We start from the raw sequence: 21,590 nt of genomic DNA on the forward strand, positions 1-21,590 counted from the left end.
CCCAACCATTAGTCATACTGTGTACCCATACAATCACAACTGAGCTCTTACTGATGGGGTGAGACTCCCTGAAGAGATGGAATGAGGGCAACTGTGTATCTTGAGGGCACTGGATAATGTTTGTTTTTCCCTTTTTACAACACTTTCAAACTCATTATCAGTTAAACCACTACACTTAAACACGCCCACTTTCACCCACTGGATTCTATAGGTATAATTACCTGCACAACACATTATCTGATATGCAGTCTTAAACAGCAGTTTGAACAAAGACTGTTAGGATAATTATATTGTGATCTGGGAAATGTAAATATTTATAACACACTAATTGATGTTTCTGCTTTAACATCAGGTATTAAGGCTTGATATCTCTACCTATGAGATGAAAAGCAAGTTGAAGCCAGTCACCATGATACCTACGTGCAGTCTACTATGAGTAATCTGATAATTTTCAATGGCTGAACTCTAGATTTGCTATCTTCTTTCATTCACAGGATTGTTTCAGTCCCTGTAAACTATCCAAACACTACATGAAGCTCATTACTGTGATTTAGAGTATAATGAGTTGCACACGATAAGTTCATGTTCTACAGCCACTGCCTTGTGAAGCAGTCTGCCAGTCTGAACTTACTGAAGTGAACCTTTTTCCTCTTTCATAGGGGGGAGGGAAGACAAAAGGCAGTATTCAACACAAGTTAGCTAACTAACAGAAAGGAAAAACCTTGTGAAGACAAGACAATTTGTATCTTTCACAAGAGTTGGCAGGCTGTGATAACTAGGACTGCATATGTTTTCAACAAAAAAACCCACTTGATGTAACACTAACTGGAAGCCATCTTGTACCATTGGTTTTCTGTAATGTAACCTGACATGCCCAAGACAACTGAATTCAAGGTCATATACCATTGAAAAAGAGGGCAAAAGAAATTTAAAGACAAATTGCCTATGAAAAGCTCTGCAAATAGCACTCATAAGACATTGCTGAATCACAATATACAGATTTTTCCTCCCACTCCATAAGACACCTGTTGTATGTTCATCAAGCTACATTTTATAGGAATTTCATGTCTTTCTCCTGCTATTTTCTTAGGATAAGAGTAGTTAAAATACTGTTTAAAAAAAAAAAAACACCATACGCAAAGAGCAAGCAACCAAGAAGTCAGGGTTTGACCAGGGAACCTCACCCCCCCAAAGAAAAACCCTACCACACCAAAAAAAAAAAAAATACAAACAACACAAAACACCCAACCCCTCAACACTTCCAGGTCTCATAAGCTCTCAATCTTAACACACACAAAAATCTACTGTCTGCCATTATTGTGAAACCCAGATATGATCATCCATTGAGCAGACCACTAGTTAATTTCCAGCCTTAACCTCCCCTTTCTCCCCACTGCCACCCAGAGGGATTAAAAAAAAGTTCAAGGCACAGATGCATCAAGCCAGTCTCAGAAGCCAGGGCAGCCTGCTCACCACTGCTGCTCTTTCTGACACTTAAACTCTCTGAAGCCTGAGGTAAGTTATAACCTCTAGCCTCAGTTTCTCCAGTTATAAGATGGAATAAAACCTTCAGAAGAATTCTTCTTCTGAAAGAACTCATTGATTCTTTTAAGATACTCTTCTAAAATACTTTGTATGACCTTACTGTTATAAGAGCTACTCAGCAACTGTTCAACTATTGGAACAATAAAGAGAAAAAAAAGTTTGGGCTGTGAAAACCACAAGCTGAACAGAGAAGTCACACGTGTGCTTTTAGTGCATTATCCACAACCCTTTTCTTATCCTGTTCTTCAGTTTTATCCAAAACTGCTAACAGCTGAAGATCATTTTCTTGTAGGGGACCCAAAACAAAAACCAACCAAAAAACCCTACAAACTTGAGACAGGTCTGAGTCACAGTAATTGTAAAGCAAAATAAACACTGTTCAACTTCTGCTTTTGGATGCGGATTCAAGGCCTTTTAACATAAAAAGAAAGTTTCCCTCAACTTAAGTGCATTTTATACCAAGAATAAGATCAAGTCAACATGTTATTTTAACATATGCTCCTTTCTGGATTGCCAATATTTCATTAAGTTACTTCCGATTTTCTTAGTACTGAGAGGTTCAGGACAAGGTAGGTATCTATCTTATATAGTAGCATCAAGAAAGGATATGGCATTTTGCATTTATAGACATGTTTTCCCAGCACGAAACAATAAGGTTCCATTGGGAATTGGGTTCCAAACGTTTCTTTCTTGGGAAGAAAGATCAGGAAAATCAAGGCACAGTTAAAAGCTCCATCCTGTTCTGCAAAAACAGTACACCAAAAAGTTTCAATGTACCTACCCCTCAAAACACACAATCGCATTTTGTATGGACACTTTCAACATTAATCATCTATGTCCAAAGTTTTTTTTAAGAACTCATTTAAAAATACATAATATAGACAGTGCTAGATCATAGAACTATCTCAAGTTGGAAGGGACCCATAAGGATCATCAAGTCCAAGTCCCTACTCCTCCCAGGACAATGCTGGAATATATGGACACTAACTAAACTCCAAACCCAGTCTCTCCCTGATTTCCTTCAGGAGACTCATCTCTCTGCATTTACTTTCTACTTCATTAGGTTTTAATCAGGCTAAAAGAACCAAGAAAGTAGAGCCTTCCCCCCTCCCCATGTGAGAAAACAGCTATTTACTCAGCATCAAAGGACTGGAAACCTTCTTTTCAATGCCATGTAAATCTAGGACAGAGCAAAACAGCCTTAAAAAGACACAGACAGGATTCCCCGCCCCCCCCCCCCCCCAGTTTAAAAAAAAAGAAAAGAAAGTGTTAAGTTGGAAATAGCAGAAACAGCCCATCATGCACACCTAATTTTTTTCCACTGCTGCTCTTGTATTCTCTCTTCCTTCTACCTCTTATTGTCAAAAAAGGACAGAAAATAACCTTGTCTTTACAGAAGTTTCTAAGTCTCTCTTCAAAGATATCTCTAAGGCCACACTTGTATATACACAAGATAAGGGACTGGCAGATTATTTTTACAGCAATATATTAATTTCTTTAAACAACCAGTATTTAGTGTATAGACATCCGATATAATTGATTTCCTCTTTCTACCTTCTTGGAAGGAAAAAAGGCCCCTTGCATTAATCAGTAAGATTGAATATAAAATGCTAGAGAATAAGAAGGGAAACCTTCATCTTTTTGACTAATGAGAATCCTGCTGTCAAGAGTACAGATGCACTCAGAAAAGCTTGAAATAAGCAATGACTCAACTCACTTCTAAAAGTTGAGGCCATAAAACCACAGTAGTTTCATGAACTTATTCTTCATTCATCCATTGAATTAAGTGCTTCAACTCAAGAAAGAGCAGAACCATTCAGCCTTTCTAAGCAAACATCCACTTAAATATGTGCTGCGGAAACAGATGGGAGCAGCAGTGGATTATTAAAATTCTTCAGAAAGCAAACTTAGAAAGGCAGGTTCAGCTCTTTTCACCTTTCTCTCCTGGAGTTTGAACAAACATGTCTTTATTCTGGTTTCATATCTCAGTATCTCCCTTTCCAATAAATTGAATTCAGAATTACTATCCATATCTGCCTAAGAGACAATGAATTTTAAATAAGTTAGGTCTAGAAACGAAAAGCAGACATCAGGTCTTTATCTTCCGATCAACTACCTGGACTACTTTGGCTCCTTCAGCTTACCCATCTGTTTACCCATCGTATGTGCTGCAAAGACTGTTCACATTCTAGATACTACTTTGATCAAAATAGTAAGATGACATATTCTTCAGCCGCAGAACTGTAGGTGCTAAGAGCAGCCACGGCAATCCTCTCATGTGATGTGGGAGACTTGCTTCTCCAGTCCCCACCTCGACCCTACCCACCGCAGTGCTGGTGAATTACAGGCAGGCAGCTGAGCCAGCAGCCGCGATGCCTACAAGACCCTGAAGCAGGAGGCAGCTCCACCAGGAAACACGCCTCCGCACACATGCTCAGGCACAGAAGGCTTCTCTTGGGGGTGACCTCTTCCCAGTTGCAGCTGTCCCTCTGACATGCGCAGTGCCACACACTGGACCAAGGGATGTTAAGAGCTCCTCAGAAGTGACTAGACAGAAGGTAAGCATTAACTGTTTTCCCTCCTGTCAATTAAAACTGAACCTGTGTGCATTCCACGCATAGGAAAATCGAGGAGAAGGCTGGGAGTCCTGCCCTGTTCTGACTCAGACTCACTCATCAGAGTAAAAGACACGTGGAACATTGAGGCAAGAGTCTCATCATCCACAAACACTTTGAACACATACACACCAATAAAACAATCAAATACAAGATGTACATTAACGAGTCTTGTTACATTTTTTAATTAAATGGCTTTGCATAGTATGACTAAGGATAAAAATTGCACAATGTGTACCATGATGAATAAAAACAAATTAGATCATTCTTAGCCAACACTTTTTATTTACATATAACAGAACGATATTGGATCAGACCCTACAGCAGAACATTATCATGTAACTTCCACCAATGCTCAGTTAAATAAGGAAAGGCAGCAAAGAATGGGGACTTCACAGGGCAGTAGGAAAGAGGAATTCAGTAGAAGACAGAAGTCATCAATGCTAATTACCCTACTAACTAACAGCCTGGGCAGCGTTGCCACTGCTTCTGTCTGTAAAAATACCTAGTTTGTATACATGTCAAGAGAACCAAGCACTTGTAAAGCACTCAAAATTAAGAGCACTTACGTACGTACTAAGCTTTTTGGTAGAAATGTGAACATACTTCCAAGAAAAGGCACTAAGCTTTTTCATAGAAACATGAACATACTTCAAAGAAAAGGCAATACACCAAGACCAAATTAAAATTTTCCTCCATTGTTGTATTACTGACAGTATGCGATGGATGGAATCCTGTGAACTACTTTGTGCTGTGTAAATTACCAGTGCTCTTCTGACATCTTACTTCCCAACGTGTTTCTTAGAAGGTGACCGAGAAGTCTGGACTTCTGGATTCCATTAACTTTAAGGGGAGAACACATTAGAGTATCAGACACAGACATGAGAAATATTTGGAGACATCAGTATTTATCCCTGCTGCCTTCCCCCCCCAGTTAATCTCACAGCAACTATCAATCTGGAGCATAAATCATGCCATCACTTACATATCTGAAGAATCTCAAAGTCAACGGGAGTCAGGGTTACTAACTCCATCCATTTGAGTAAGCGAGGCAGCCTACCCCCCATATATCATCTTAACAGACAAAGCCATTTTCCTTGAACTCTGACAGACCTCCTAGGATACCTCTTTCCAAAATTTTCCTCCAAAGCCACAAAGGAAACAAATATACCTTCTACTTATTTTAACGAAAGCAAAGATTGATTTTAATGAAAGCAAGTATGACTTTACTCCAGAATCAACACTCAGGAACAGCTACAGAATTAAATCTGAACCAGTTTAACAAATGCACCATCTTCTCACAGTCTTTTCACCTTAAACACATATAATACATATGTAGCCTGTTGTGCCACAGTTCCTAGCAGGCCACTGTATTTGTTTAACAAAAGTCACATACAGGGGATCTCCTTCCTGGAGGAAAGGTGGCTGTGCAAAGAGAGTTACAACAACATTAGCAGCACGCTATGGTTGTATTGTGGGTCTAGACTTATGCAGATTTTTTCAAGTGGAAAAGAAAATATGTTGTTGCAAGGTTACGCAGTATTTACATAATTGAGGCAATTATTGCACTGAACATATTTAATTACCTTTACTACCACAAATATTTTTCAGCTGTAAAGTATTAAACTTGTTTATCTGTGATAGTAATAAACCAGCCATCATACAAATAAAATGCTAGCCATCTTGGATTACTGTAAATTTACAGTTTGAAATAGCACATACGAAAGAACATTCATTTTCAATATGACACCCAAGTAAAATGACAATGCATACTACTTCAGCTAGATTAGTAGAGGCTCTTTTCCTGTAGAGGAAGTAGCACATAAGCCAGCTGCTCCAGCATCATTTAACAGGCCTGATTTTTTCCATGAACTCTGGAGGTTTTTTGTGAAAGTGTTTGGGTTTAGGTTTTGTTTTGGCGGTTTTTTTTTTTTTTTTAATTTATTTATTTTTGTGGTTTGGTTGGTTTTGTGTTTGTTGGGTTCCCCCCCCACCCCTTTTTTACACTAGCAGTGCTGGGAGTAGGTGGGCGGAGAAAGACAGCCTGACTCACATTACACAATATGCATATAAAAAGGCTTGTGCAAACTTTTCCACAGAGGGATGGCTTCTATAAGGATTTTAACCCTCTCATCCACACTTTTAAGTTTAATTTAGTTGTATCATTTTCATTCTACAAGCTACCGATAAATCAGTGGATCTATGCATTCAGAGCTACAGTACTGACTCAGGAAATTATTAACGTAGGACTAACTAAGTAATTGTAAGATCTGGTGCAGAATTTCAAAGTTTGAATAGGTTTTAATCAGAGAGGGGTAGCAACAGACGAATTACAGATCCACAATTTATATATTAAAAGGAAATTCACAATAGGGCTGACGTTTAAATAATTATGGATGTAGAGTACCCTAACAACATACACACCTTCTACACTTGGAGCGTTTGTAAGCTTATACTACCACGGCAACGTAACATTTTGCTTCACATCGCCGTTACCTTCACGACGCCTTGTTCTCCGATAAGCGAGGTTCAAGTTAGGAGCCAGAGCAAAGAGCAACTGCCGAAGCACGGGTAACTCGGGCCGCGTACCGCACACAGCCAGGCCGCTCCCCGCGCCCCCCCCCCCCCCCCCCCCCCGGTGCCGGTAGCCGGGCACAGGCCGCGGCGAGGGCGGCGCCCGCAGCCGAACCAAGCGCGCGGGACCCGCCTGGCGGCAGCGCGCGGCCCCCCCCCCCCCAGCACCGACACGGGAACCCCAGCGCCCCGTGCCCGGCGGGGCCGGCAGCCCCCCTTGGAGGGAACGGGATCCGTCTGCGCCGGGCAGAGATAAACCCAGTGTGTGAAAATACTGTATAAATCCTCTCCATCAAAACACTTTATCACAGCTGGGAAGGAGCCGTGGGGAACCGGATTGCATTTTAAGCTGCCACCTATGGTATTCCTTCCATACCTTTGTGTTTTCCCCTATAACATATCTATTTGTTAAAAAAATTGATAACACAAGAAGCTAAAACTTGATTTATTCTCAGATAGAGAAAATACCAGGATAAGCAAGTGATAAATGACAAGTCTCACCAGCTGTTACAGAGAGAACACCTCAGTGTTTGGCTTTAACAAGCCAGCTAGTGCTGACATCATTTAAAGTGCAGACTCACTTAGCCGCAAAAAGAACAAAATAATATTAAACTCACTTAGAAGAGAACATTAACTAGAAGAGTATGCAAAATCATTAAAGTTTTTTTTGCAATAACCCAAGCACATTGCTCTCTCTGGTCTCACAGCACCTATGCAAACCGTCACCTGTGCACAGAGCTGGCTGAGGCGGCCCAGAGCACATGTGGGGAAGTCTCCCAGGCAGAGGCATGCCTATGTTTATGGGTGGGCAGCCATAAAATGAGGTGCCTTAGAAGCTTCTCTGTTTGGTATTCCCCACAAGAGGGCCCCTCTCATCTCGGGAATCACTGAAAAGCTTTTTAGCGCTATAAGGTACTCAAGTAGCTATGATCAAAACATTCTAACTGGTATAAGTTAGCATACACCCTTAGCACTGTGCTCATTTTGCCATCTATGCATTTATGAACGGCAGAGTAAAAAAACCCTCACCCTGGTAATTAAGCCATTCACCTGAAGAAAGCTAGTTAAGTGCAGCAGACCATCTGCCCAACAATAAAGGGATCCACTTGTAACATCTCTCTGCAAAGTCCTCGTGGTGCTGTTAAAGCTTTCTCCAGGATCAGCTCCAAAAGTCTGTGTATCTAGCCACAGGAGGGGGAAAAAAAAAAAACACAACCAACCAAACACACACCACACCACAACACACACACAGCTATTTAGCTGGTTTGTTTTTTTTTTTTTTTTTTTTTTAAAACAGGAGCAATAAGTCAACCAGTAAGTAATTTCATCAAACCAGGATGGGAGGTTGACCTTCCTCAGGAGCCGGATCCAGACACGGGTGTTCCGCTTGCGGAGCAGACCACAGCTGAAGCTACCCACACAGCCCTCCCTGGGCACACACATCTGCTCGCTCATGGACCAAACAGCTGTGGAGCAGCTCCCCGGCACACTATGAGGGTGTTCCTGTTTGTGAACGCCTGGAAAGCAGCCCCTGTGATAACTCGGAGACCTAAAAGAACCTCAACAGACAACAAACAGCTTCACAGAAGTAGTTTAACTCTGACATTTCACACACGAAGTTTGGAATGAACTTTGACAGCACAAAGCAATTTAAACTCAAAATACTCAACAACTCATGCAAGCAGATCCACCTCCTGCCTACAAATATGTCCTAATGAGTAAAATTTCAACACAGTAACACGAAATGAAACTACAAAGCAAACTCAGAATAAATCTAGGAATGTAAGTCCTTTTAAAACTGTACATATGTAAAATAAGTATCACCTGGCAGCTCATCTCCAGTTTTGGTAAACAATTAAAAAAAGACTGATAATACAGTTTAAAAAAAAAAAATCACATCAACAACATAAGATAGAGAACTTGAAAAGAATTTGTTAAACATGGCTTTAAAAATACATTGACAGTCAGTTCTTCCTGTGGAAAGTGAAGTTAATGTGGTTGCAAACTCTGAAACACATAGGATAACAGACACATATCCTTTCTGAAGCTGAACTTCAGAGTGATGGCTGGGAGTGATTTATAAAAAGGATTTCTGAGCAAAAGCACTACACTTCCAACTTTAATAAAGAAAGGCAGCATTTTGATGGGTCTGCCCACAGTTGTTGCTTGTGACTGCATGCCCACGTTATATAAAATATATATTAAAAATATTATACTGTGGAAACACAGTTAATCAACCAACAGCCATATGGCCTATTCATATGTTGTTCTGATGAAAAAAACTCACTCTCTGATTCAGAGATAAACTTGGACATATGTCAGAGAAGTGAAGGACTGGCAAAGGGCGAGTAGAATTGTACTGTGGAGAAGAAAAAAAAAAAGAGAAAAAAGGAGAGGACTTATGGCTGGAGTCAGACTTTACAGTCCAGCAAGCAGCACTCCCAGTGAACATACCAGAAAAGCAACCCCTCCACTGCCTGCAAAAGCAAACAGCATCTGCATCTACAACAGTGATACAGCAGTCGATCTGCTTGCGTAAGCCAAAATCTCCTCCCTGCACCCTCCTCGCCCTTAGGACAAAATAAAAGCGTTTTAAAACGCTCTTGCAGCATACATCCCTCCTTAGAGGAGATGTAAAGACACCTCCCTTCTTTCCCTGTAGAAAGTATCGGCTTGCAGAAGCCCGTCGCTTGCACTTTTAAGGCGCAGCCAAAACCCTGGGTTCCTGCAGACCGCCGTCCTGCGGGGCGAAGGCCCCAGGCCTCGCTCGGAGAGGCGCCCACCGCCGCCGAGGCGCAGCTACCAGGTACCTTATCCCCACCGAGATAGCCCTTCTCCCTCGCCGGGGCTTACCTCATCCCCGTTAGCTGGGCGTTGCAGGTATTCGCCCTAACTGCAGGAGCTCGCCGCTACCTCAAGCCCCGTTCAAAAGCCGCTGCCCCGCGCGCCCCGGGCTCCCGCGTCGCAGCCCGGCGGCCGCGCCCGCGGGCCCCCTCCCCGCCGGCCAGGCCTCCGCCGCGCGGCGCGGCACCCCCGCGTTAGCCCCGCCGCGGTGAAGGCGCCCCGCAGCACACCGAGCCCTAAAAGCTAGGGGTCTCAGAGCAACAAACGGCACCCCGGACACGACGGCGCGCACCCGCCGACACCCCTCCGCGGGGGTCTCGCCGTTACGGAGGGACACGGGCCGGACGCGCTGCCGCCGCTGGCAAGGCTCTGCCCGCCGCGCGGGCCGGGCCGCAGCGCCCCTGCGTGGGGCCGCCCCTCCGGCTAGCTCTGGGTCGGGTCTGCAGGCGGTGGTTCGCGGTGGGTGACGCCCGGGGGAAAGGAGGAAAGCCCCCTCACAGCCCGGCGCATGGCGGGCACGGGCAGCCGCGGGGCGACCCCGCACCTGTTGCGAGAGGAGGCCGCCGCCAGGCCCCCCTGCGCTCCCTCTCTTCACGGCCGCCCGTAGCCGTCCGGGTGCGCAGGGGCGCCCGCAGCCGCCGAGCCGCTCCCCCGCCACCCCAACCGCCGACAGGGCCTCACCTGCGGGGCGCCGGCACCCGCTGCTCCTGCCCACGGCCTCCGCCATGTCTCCTCCTCGCCGAGCGCGGCTGCTCCGCCCCGCGAATGAGCGGCCCCGGGCAGGTGAGAGCGCCACGTCCCCCCTCCGCCGGCGGCGCCGGCGGGATCTGCCCGGGAGCAGGTGAGGGCGGGCCCGGCGCGAGCGGCGCCCGCAGGCGGGTAACGGCCGCCCCTCAACGGGCACAAGATCCCGCCGCTCTCAGCGGCCGTTACGAGGCGGCAGGGCGCGGGCGGGCGGCGACTAGCCTGCCCGCACAGCCGGCTCCCTCAGCAGCACCTGGTCGATATATCGGTGTTTCCCCAGGTGTATTTTTTTTTCCTCAGAGGGGCTCCCGCCGCATTGGCATAGCTCATTAGGTGCCGGCACGGAGAGAAACAACAGGTTTTTGGGATGATTACCAATTCCCCGCCGGTGTCTCGACAGCAGGTGGGAGGAGTGGTGGCCACCTCACAAGTCCAGGCAGTGCGCCACATCGTTTGGGAAAGGACTGTACTGCTGTAGTCTCGTTATTACAGCACACGCTTTTAAACATCTGCGTACATACCCTAAGCTGCCTGCAATGCCTGGCTTCCAAAAAATGACTCTGTGAAGAGTTGTCAATATATCAATCCTCTTTGTAAAGGTCATGGTCTTGTTACCTTTCCCTTGAGTTCGCCTAAACTTGCCCTAAGCTGCTTTCTGGGGATTATATAAGAGCATTTCTCTTAAAAGTGTTCTAGGTCTGGATTAAAACGTAATTTCATTTTGCATCTGCTTGCAGGTAGTACCAATCATCAAAACAATTGAAGAATGGTGAATGAATCGGGGAACTCATGGTATGCAGCTGTGGCATGCATGCAGGCAAGCAGATGGAGAGGTGCAGCTCCCTTGGTCTGGCACACTGGACAAAGCAAACTTCTGCCACCATGCAGAACGTCCTCCTTTCACAAACAGCTAAGTTCAGGGCGTGAGGTCTTCTTCCAGGGGAAGGGAGGATGAATGTTTTGTTGCACCAGGAGCCATATGTGCTCTAAAACAGAAGGAGCTGGGGCTTGGGTGATAAACGTGCCCTGTGGTTTGTGGGCAGGAAAGTGTGTGTGCTACAAGAATGGGCTGGGCTCTATGCTGAAAGGTGCAAGAGACTCCAAAACCAGCACTGCCTTGGTCAAGTTTTCACTTCTGCGTTCTGCCTAGCTCTCTTAACGGAGGTGGAAAGGTGTCTCTCAGTCAACCTGATCGCAACAGCACTAATCAAGGACCAAGAGGCTATCCAAACTTAAAGGGAGTGGTATGTCCTATAGTCAAAAGGTTGCCCTCGGCAAAATCCTGCACTAAAACATAACGTGTCCTTACAACATATTCTCAAATCCCTCGCTTGTGGTCCATGTAGGCTTCCACCAGCATATTCAGGGAACCAGGCTGAGGAGTCCCAGGCTGACCCATCTGATGCACTCTGTCTCGAAATGTTTCTTCACATTCTGTCTGAGGATAGAAAAAGTAATGTGTCTGGCACAATCTATATGAAGTAGCCTGAAATGGGGATATTACATAAGCTTTTGTGCACAGATCTAGTACACAGATGGATAAGCTGTGCTTATCAGCACATTCAGACCAATCCATGATCTCTCAAGTAGCATAAGTGTACATGGCCCAGCCTAGGCATGCATCAGACTTGATATAGTCTTACACTGGAGAATACAGGACTGCTTGCTAAGCAGCTCTGCAGAAGCCACCTTGGGTCTGGTGAGGTCAGCAGTGAACTACAGGAATTAATTCCCAGCTGGTGCCAGGCTAGGTCTTGTGGAGACATTAAAATAATTCCTCGATAGTACTCCCTTCTCTTACACATAGCTAGCATTACTGAGCACCCCGAGTGATAGATAATAGAGAACAGGCTGCATGCTTTCAAAGTATCAACACACAGATAAAGCAATACAATTATATTCTGGTCTATTCATGCTGCATGAAATCAGAGGTTTTCAAACTGGAGCCATGGACTGATACAGGATCATGTTTCACACAAAAAAATCAAATGAGGGGAGTGCTTTGTCCTAGGGTCACTTTTCCATGGGTAGAGTTATTTAGTTGCTTTGGGTTTTGCAAGTCAACCTCCACCACTGGTCTTTCCGGTGCTTAAAACTACCTTGAAATTGTACTGTTTTCTGCTGTAATAGCAGTAGAAATTGTTAAACATCAGCTATGTTTTTCCTGAAATGTAGTTACATTTTTGGAATGAGTTGAATCTATCTGTGCCCAAACATCAGTGGAACCATCTTCAGAGTAAGAAAAATTAACTAAAATTATTTATAGAATCATAGAATCATTAAGGTTGGAAAAGACCTCTAAGATCATCGAGTCCAACTGTCAACCCAACACCACCATGCCACTAAACCATGTCCCTAAGTGCCTCATCTACACATCTATTTAAATACCTCCAGGGATGGGGACTCAACCACTTCCCTGGGCAGCCTGTTCCAACGTTTAACCACTCTTTCAGTAAAGACATTTTTCCTCACGCCCAATCTAAACCTCCCCTGGCGCAACTTCAGGCCATTTCCTCTCGTCCTATCGCTTGTTACTTGGGAGAAGAGACCGACACCCACCTCGCTACAACCTCCTTTCAGGTAGTTGTAGAGAGCGATGAGGTCTCCCCTCAGCCTCCTTTTCTCCAGGCTAAACAACCCCAGTTCCCTCAGCTGCTCCTCAGAAGACTTGTTCTCCAGACCCTTCACCAGCCTTGTTGCCCTTCTCTGGACACGCTCCAGCACCTCAATGTCCTTCTTGTAGTGAGGGGCCCAAAACTGAACACAGTATTCGAGGTGCAGCCTCACCAGTGCCGAGTACAGGGGCACGATCACATCCCTACTCCTGCTGGCCACGCTGTTTCTGATACAGGCCAGGATGCCATTGGCCTTCTTGGCCGCCTGGGCACACTGCCGGCTCATGTTCAGCCGGCTGTCAACCAACACCCCCCCAGGTCCTTTTCCGCCAGGCAGCTTTCCAGCCACTCTTCCCCAAGCCTGTAGCGCTGCATGGGGTTGTTGTGGCCGAAGTGCAGGACCCAGCACTTGTCCTTGTTGAATCTCATACAGTTGGCCTCGGCCCATCGATCCAGCCTGTCCAGGTCCCTCTGCAGAGCCTTCCTACCCTTGAGCAGATCAACACTCCCGCCCAACTTGGTGTCGTCTGCAAACTTACTGAGGGTGCACTCGATCCCCTCATCCAGATCATTGATAAAGATATTGAACAAGACCGGCCCCAAAACTGAGCCCTGGGGAACACCGCTGGTGACCGGCCGCCAACTGGATTGAACTCCATTCACCACAACTCTCTGGGCCCGGCCGTCCAGCCAGTTTTTGACCCAGCAAAGAGTACACCTGTCTAAGCCGTGAGCCGCCAGCTTCTCTAGGAGAATGCTGTGGGAGACAGTGTCAAAGGCCTTGCTGAAGTCCATCCACAGCCTTTCCCTCATCCACTAGGCGGGTCACCTGGTCATAGAAGGAGATCAGGTTGGTCAAGCAGGACCTGCCTCTCATGAACCGGTGCTGGCTAGGCCGGATCCCCTGGTTGTCCCGCCCATGCCTTGTGAGCGCCCTCAAGATGAATCGCTCCATAATCTTCCCCGGCACCGAGGTCAGGCTGACAGGCCTGTAGTTCCCCGGATCCTCCTTCCGGCCCTTCTTGTGGATGGGCGTCACATTGGCAAGCCTCCAGTTGTCCGGGACCTCCCCCGTTAACCAGGACTGCTGATAAATGATGGAGAGTGGCTTGGCGAGCACCTCCGCCAGCTCCCTCAGCACTCTCGGGTGGATCCCATCCAGCCCCATAGACTTGTGAGCATCCAGGTGGCGTAGCAGGTCATTGACTGCTTCCTCTTGGATTATGGGGGGTTCATCCTGCTCGCCGTCCCTGTCTTCCAGCTCGGGGGGCCGAGTACCCTGAGGATAACTGGTCTGCCTGTTAAAGACTGAGGCAAAGGCGGCATTAAGTACCTCAGCCTTTTCCTCATCCTCGGTGACAATGTTCCCCCCCACATGCAATAAAGGATGGAGATTCTCCTTGGCTCTCTTCTTGTCATTAATATATTTGTAAAAACATTTTTTGTTGTCTCTAATGACAGCGGCCAGATTGCGTTCTAGCTGGGCTTTTGCCTTTCTCATTTCCTCTCTGCACGACCTAACGAGATCCCTGTACTCTTCTTGAGTCGCCTGCCTCTTCTTCCACAAGTGGTAAACTCTCCTTTTTTTCCTGAGTCCCAGCAAGAGCTCCCCGTTCAGCCAGGCCGGTCGTCTTCCCCGCCCGTTCTTCTTACGGCGTACAGGGACAGCCTGCTCCTGCGCCGTTAAGACTTCCTTCTTGAAGATCGTCCAGCCTTCCTGGACCCGTTTGCCCTTCAGGACCGTCTCCCAAGGGACTCTCTCAACCAGCATCCTGAACAGGCCAAAGTCCGCCCTCCAGAAGTCCATTGTTGTGGTTTTGCTGGCCCCCCTCCTTACTTCACCAAGAATCGAGAATTCTATCATTTTACGGTCGCTAAGCCCAAGACGGCCTCCAACCACCACATCTCCCACCAGTCCTTCTCTGTTTGTAAACAGCAGGTCGAGCAAGGCTCCTCCCCTGGTAGGCTCACTTACCAGCTGTGTCAGGAAGTTGTCTTCCACACACTCCAGGAACCTCCTAGACTGCTTCCTCTCTGCGGTGTTGTATTTCCAGCAGATGTCTGGGAAGTTGAAGTCCCCCACGAGAACAAGGGCTAGCGATTGAGACTTCTGCCAGCCGCTTGTAGAATGCTTCATCCGTCTCTTCATCCTGGTTGGGTGGTCTGTAACAGACTCCCAGCAGGATATCTGCCTCGTTGGCCTTCCCCCTCATCCTTACCCATAAACACTTGACCGTATCATCATCACAGTCATTGAGCTCTAGACAATCAAAACACTTCCTAACGTTTAATCTACTGTTCTTTGTTTAGCCTATTTTTTTATACGTAATTGTTGTTTTTTAGTCAGCAAAAATTACTACATAGATGTTAGGACAACATGTTTATGTTTAGAAAAAAATATTTAATTTTCTTTGAAAATACTTGCTAGACCTGAAAAATTCAGGGCATAAGCTGTTCACTGATTACCAAGGCTTATGAAGAAAGAAGCAGCTTCTGTCCAGGCAAGTCTTACTCACAATAGAATTTTTTGCAGCTGCCCCATAAGAATCTGATGATACCCAGCGCCAGAATGCTGGAGTGACAATGAGAGTGGATGGACAGGGAATATCCACCATCCTTTTTCATTATATGTGAAAAAAGACATATTGCATCAACAAAAGCAGAAGAAAACAACAGGCCACAATCACTATTCAGTGCATGGAGGCAGGACGTTCATTTCTCAAGTCAAGTAGAGCACTCGGAGAAGAATTTTGTTTGGCCCTGGACTGTCAGTGCAGGAATTAGACTGACCAGGAAAACCAATAAAATATTCAATGCTGTGATTATCAAACTCAAATCACAGTAACTTTAATGTGTCAGAAAGGTTCCCTTGATACTCAGTATGATTTTTTTTTCCTCTTTTTTATTCCAGTATTTTCCAGTTCTACACCTTTATTATTTTAAAAGTCAAAAAATACAGAAAAAAGTAAGTCTCAGGTTCTTTTTATTTGCAACTGTGTATGTCAGAGATAGCTTTAGAACAAGCTAACATTACTGTGGTTCAGGTGTATGCAACTGGTACAGTTCAGTAGTACATAAACAACTCTAAAACAAATGCACCATAGAACTTAAATTACCAAAAATAAACAATATTAAACTATGAAGGGAAGTAGGTAAAAACAGTTACCTTTAGGTCTTGCACACTAAAAGAAAAATATCTAATTATGATTGAAATTATGAAGTTCTACTACAGATTATTGAGATATATTACAAAGAAAAAGAAACTTGAGAAGTTGTCACATTTTGGTTTTGTTCCAGTGATGTACAGTTTTTTCATGAAATTAACATCTAGTTACTTTAACTACAATATTTTATGAGTTTATAATGGGTTTTGGGTTTTTTTTTTATTTTTGAAAAACTTGCATGTAAAAACATTTAAAGTAAAATAACGTTGCAGGTTGTTTACAGATTCCTTATGGATTATAGGATTAAAAGCAGTCAGGAAGCTGCAGTGTTTTTAACATTGGTAAACAAATACTGGATTAAAGTGCAACAGTCCTTCTGACGGCACACCTGCTCTGTGCTGAAAGGAAATCTTTTCCTCTCTGCAGAGAAGCGAAGAAAAATTTCAGTGTCAGGCATGTTTCTCTCGAAAGTCAGTGATGGCCTTCCAGAGCGTGCATAGCATTCCTCCTCTGTAAAGAAAAACCATAAAGATGCTCAGGTACAAAGATACTCTCTAGCCTGAAAGCATTCCAATTTAGGTGCCTTCTGATTTTCTTGCTCTTTTTTTGACCAATGAAATTCAGTGGGAAGGCTGATCAAAGGTGACATTCAACACGCAATACTCAAATAGAGAACAGAGTCCATTTCTGATTACAGTACAAGGGGAATCTTTACACTTTTCAGATGCCTGCTTTCTGGAATTCAGACTTCTGGTCCAAAGGACCTGCATAACCCACAGCAGACTTCCAACATTATGAAAATGTCAATTATGAAAAAATCTTAACACCTGCCTTTTTCTTTTTTAAATTTTTATGTAGTTAGTTATTCTTAAACTGATGAGGCACACACAGAGTGTTTGATAACTTCCATTGTTTCTACTTAACCTTGGTTCGGCAGTGACCCACACACCTGGCGTGATTAGGTGAAATCTAGTATTAGCTGCAGTCCATGAGTAGTATTTCTAAGTTTGATGATGATGACACACTACAGAAAGTTTTGCTATCTCTACCTTTTTAAAAAAAGCAAGGCTCTGATGGGATATCCAGTGTTACCAGGTGTAAGGTAAAAGCTTTACTTTAAAATTTGCCCTTTGCTTTCCTTTAATAGAAAAGCTTATTTTAAAATTTAAACAGCATCAGCTGTTCATCAGGAATGCATCAGTATACAAAGACATACTGGAAAGTGTTACTTATTTTAAATTAATACTGCACAATCCAATAAATAGAGGCTTAGTATCAGTTATTTTCTCTTGTAACAAAACACATTCCTGCTCAGCACAGTTCATTTAACTGTGAAGCATTACCTCAGTCTCAAACATTTCAGATCATCTCGTGTAACATAGCAGAGAACATCCATTAATGTATAGTCTTCAGCCAAGAACTACAAAAAGAAGTTTAAATGAACATTTTGTTAGAAATATAATCTAACTTTAAGTTTTATATACCATCTGCCCTTAAAAATAGAAGTTTAAGTTTAGAAGAAACCTAAAACTGGGCCAAAATGTGGTACATGTAACAGATTAATTCATATTGTTTCTAGAACTACAGTAAAACTACTTAATTTTTATACTGTATACTCTACATTGGCATACCAGGCACAACTTGAAAGGTATAATGCTTTTACAGCTACTCAAAACTTTTGTCAACTGGCATTTCTATTGTTATCACTGATATCTCAGAGTCACAGACTTTAATGAACATGAATTAGAGCATAATTAATACCACATTTCACCCATGAGGAAATTAAACACAACAGTTAAGTCCTACCTTTTCAAAAGTGGCATCTAAATTTGATGTACTTGAATTTCGAGGAACCTTTGATCTGATCTGTAGGGGTGATAACTACGTGCAGGTTTTCCTAAGTCAGCTGAAATTCTGAGATGCTCAACACCTCTAAAATTATATAGTTTGCTGCAGAGCAGACCGATCTACTTCAGGAGATTTCACTTCAACACACTTAGCTAAGGGTGACCGTGTACCCTGTATCCAGGGTATAATCAGCAGGAACTGCTGCAATGTGTAAAGACGCTGAAAAATTATGAACCAAAGCAATACTGTCTATTTACCAGGACATTTTATTCCCTTATTCCTAATCAGATATAGGAATTATTAACAATACTGTATTTTTATGAAGGCCTTCATATTCATGGCTTTTTCCTATCCTCTGAAAACAAATTAATCTCTCAAAATGTGCTAAAGTAATCAAAAAAGTTTGGTATCTTCTTGCATCAAGTCACAAAACAGTACCACAACTGTGTCAGGGAGCGAACTGAATCATTGCTACCTTGTTTATCGTGGCCTCATCAGCTCCTTGAACGCTCAACCAGTTTATGAGATCAGGGTCTTCGGTCCCTGTGCCAGTGGAATGACGATGACAGACAGACAATCCAGGAATATCTAGAACAAGCATTTTTGAGAAAAGGTTTTGAGTTGCCAAAGCAACCTCTTGTCATTTTTGACTGCTGAAGCACTTTCTTCAGTGAGCTTTCCCTTCAAGCTCAGAATACCAGTACCCTCATAAATAAAGATAAATGTCAATTCCCAAAGCACACACTTAATTACAGTTTACAGACAGTTATACACCAATTACTCTACTTGGTTAGGGGTACAGTTAAAGTAGTGTGAACATTGATACAGATACATTTTCTGTCCTCCTCGGAAAATGACTTTACTAGTTCAAGGCACATCAATGTCACTGTAACTGTTTCTGCACTAATGTTGTTGCATCAATTTAACTAAACTGTACAGCGTAACTCATACAATTGGTGCGTAGGCAATGCCTTAGACTGAGGATCAGCTGCTTTTGGAAAGCAACATTTCTTTCAAGCACGTTACACGGAAACATCAAAATGCATTAGCACTTCCACCTTCTTCAGGGCAGATACATATCAACTCAGCTTGCCTCAGTAAGCTTTAAGTTGTATTTACATCTCACCGATTAGATCCTCTTGTACTTTCAGTGTAACAATTGGAACAGTCTGTAATTCAAAGAACACATACCTAAACATACTAGATTATCCTCTTTAGAAATAATATTTATTCTGTAGGATATGAGCCTTGCATGCTTCCATATAATCACAATCAAAAATATTTAAATCATACCATTCCTTGTACTGTGACTAACAAATTCAGTAATTCGTTTCCACAATGTACATTCTTACTTCAGAGCAAACCCTACCAGAAGCAGCGTAATAAAGCATCTTTGCTGAGACTGGCTCAATAAAAAGAACAGAAGTTTAGCTGCCACCGTCTTCATCTGTAGCCAGTATGAAACTTTTCCTTGAAAACTCTTCTCGCTTACCTATTGGCTGTGACCTAAGCCGTAGGTTTCTGATCTCCTGATCTTTTTCTTCTATAGCTTGATGTAAGAGGACTTGAAATTCTCTCTCCTTTTGAACCAACTCCTCCAATAACCTGTGAAGTAACGGGAAGGAAGCACATGTTTCCTTAAGTAGTTTCAAATTTTCAGGAAAGTGAAGATCTTACAACACTTAAACTAGAAAACTCTTGACATAGACAAGGACAGACTTCTTCAGCTTTCATACGAATATCCACTCACTATAGACTTATTATGACCTATATGAAGACATAAACATTCACTGGTTCCTAAAGCTATAGCTCTTTAAAAACCAACCAAAAAAACCCTCCAAAAAGCCCCAAACACACCAGCCTCCATATACACATCCACCCACTAAACAGGTGGTATGGTACCATAAAATTTCAGTGAAATTTCTACAGCCAGCATTCTGCTTTAAACAAAACTGTGTAACTGAGAAGAACAACTATCAAAGTGTTTCATAAACCAAGGGCTAAACTTTGTGACGTAATCCTTTGTAAGGAAAAATGCCCGTTCACGTTTCTCCAGCAGACGTTTGCAAGGGCATGGCAAGGGTGGAACTGTGATGAAAACACGGTTGCATTTCTTAAATGGGGAAAATGCGTTCTCATCCACACAAGGGCTGTCCCTTCCTCACATACGAGGCAACTTTGTGCCTACCCTCCTATGCTATACGAAGAGTGAGAAAAGAGGAGGCAAAATACCTTGTGTCCTCTCCTAAGCAATTACTTTTGAGAATGTCAAGCAGAAACAAATTGGAACCCATGTTTGACTTCCTTCATACCACAAACCCAGAGAGAAACCCAGAGAGATTCAGTGGTCAGCACCTTTCAAACTGATCAAAGGAAAATAATCAGAATACAATGGAAAATTAGTATGTGAAACTGCTGCAATTTGTTATTTTAGAAAAGCGTTTCAGTAAAAAGGAGGACTTGTGAACAATACGCATTCAGGAACTTGGTCAGAGAAATTGTACATGGAGAACACACTCAAACCTATCACTGCCTTCCAAGTCTTACGAAGTTCTGCCTTGAAAGAATCGCAGCACTTTCACCCCTTCCTTGAAGCCTTTGTCAGCCTGAGAACTACGCAATAACTGTTCCATTTTCATATGATTTTGTTTCCTTTTTTTTTTTTTTTTAAATTTATTTATACCAGTTGAGCACTGCAACTTTTTTTCTGGGACACTGAAAGATAGGGACATTCTGGAATTCAGCTAGAGAATGTGCCACAAAAGCACCTTACCTGTCTTTGCACAGAAGTAAACTGCATCTCATATGATTGCTTTGTAAAAACATCTAGCCCTACTTTTAGCTTGCATGCAGGCCTACCAGCAGCATAGTTGCATTTCAGTGCTTCCACACCTGAGCTAACAATTCTTAACAAGTCCATCCTGCATGTGAACAGAGCTGTTTTGTGCCTCTACGCACACCCACAGCTTGGTTAATCTCGGTGCAGACTGATATTCTGTCCAGACAGGTGTGCAGCCACCTTTCAGTTAATTTATTCCTTCTCTATCCATTCTGGTTGAAAAAGGCCTTCAGGGCCAATAAAATTATCAACTATTTTCTCTTGATAACTGCTTGCTGCTTATGCCAATAAAGCTTTAATTAATAGTTAAACAACTGTCCATATTACTTACCTCAAAATTTCTGCATGAATGACAGGATGTGATTATTTAGCCAAAGGCTTTTCATTTGAGAAATTTACAAAATCAAAGGGCTAGAAAACAGTACCTCTACAAATTGATCACTTCCGATGCTACTCCCCATCATAAACTTGGGAAGTAAAGTGAGCCAATCTAAATTATTTATGTATTTATTTTTTTAAGTGTATCAATAAGGCAATAAAAATATTTCTCAGTGGTCATCACAAGCAAAAAAATGAATTGTAACATAAAGAACTAAAAAATACTGATACTTTATTAAAAACAGTACAGTCTAATGAATTACTCTAATTATGGCAAAATTCTTGGACATGTTTAAGTGCAATTTAACATTTTAATTTAAATTGGAACAGTAACTACAAAGAATGTTCTAACAGCGTAACAACTGTCTTATTGAAGATGTTCTCTTTCTATCAAGGTCATATTTTACTGAGGTTAGTAAGAAAT

At 43.3% G+C, this 21,590-nt stretch overlaps 2 protein-coding genes across 2 annotated transcripts in view; both read right to left on the minus strand.

The window, feature by feature from the left end:
- MAP7 (microtubule associated protein 7) overlaps positions 1 to 10,371 on the minus strand; it is a 123,525-nt gene extending 113,154 nt beyond the window's left edge. The window contains exon 1 of the mRNA XM_076333680.1: positions 10,260 to 10,371. Within this exon, the coding sequence (XP_076189795.1) occupies positions 10,260 to 10,305 (46 nt within the window). The 5' untranslated portion in view covers positions 10,306 to 10,371. The remainder of the gene's footprint in view (positions 1 to 10,259) is intronic.
- Positions 10,372 to 15,903: 5,532 nt separating this feature from the next.
- The window catches only part of MAP3K5 (mitogen-activated protein kinase kinase kinase 5), a 108,600-nt gene continuing 102,913 nt past the window's right edge, over positions 15,904 to 21,590 (minus strand). The window contains exons 27-30 of the mRNA XM_076333668.1: positions 19,442 to 19,554; positions 18,425 to 18,537; positions 17,445 to 17,521; positions 15,904 to 16,611 (exon numbers count right to left, since the gene is read on the minus strand). Coding sequence (XP_076189783.1) covers positions 16,551 to 16,611; positions 17,445 to 17,521; positions 18,425 to 18,537; positions 19,442 to 19,554 — 364 coding nt within the window. The 3' untranslated portion in view covers positions 15,904 to 16,550. The remainder of the gene's footprint in view (positions 16,612 to 17,444; positions 17,522 to 18,424; positions 18,538 to 19,441; positions 19,555 to 21,590) is intronic.

This window comes from Aptenodytes patagonicus, chromosome 3, assembly GCF_965638725.1.
Source record: "Aptenodytes patagonicus chromosome 3, bAptPat1.pri.cur, whole genome shotgun sequence".
NCBI classification, from domain to species: Eukaryota; Metazoa; Chordata; class Aves; order Sphenisciformes; family Spheniscidae; genus Aptenodytes; species Aptenodytes patagonicus.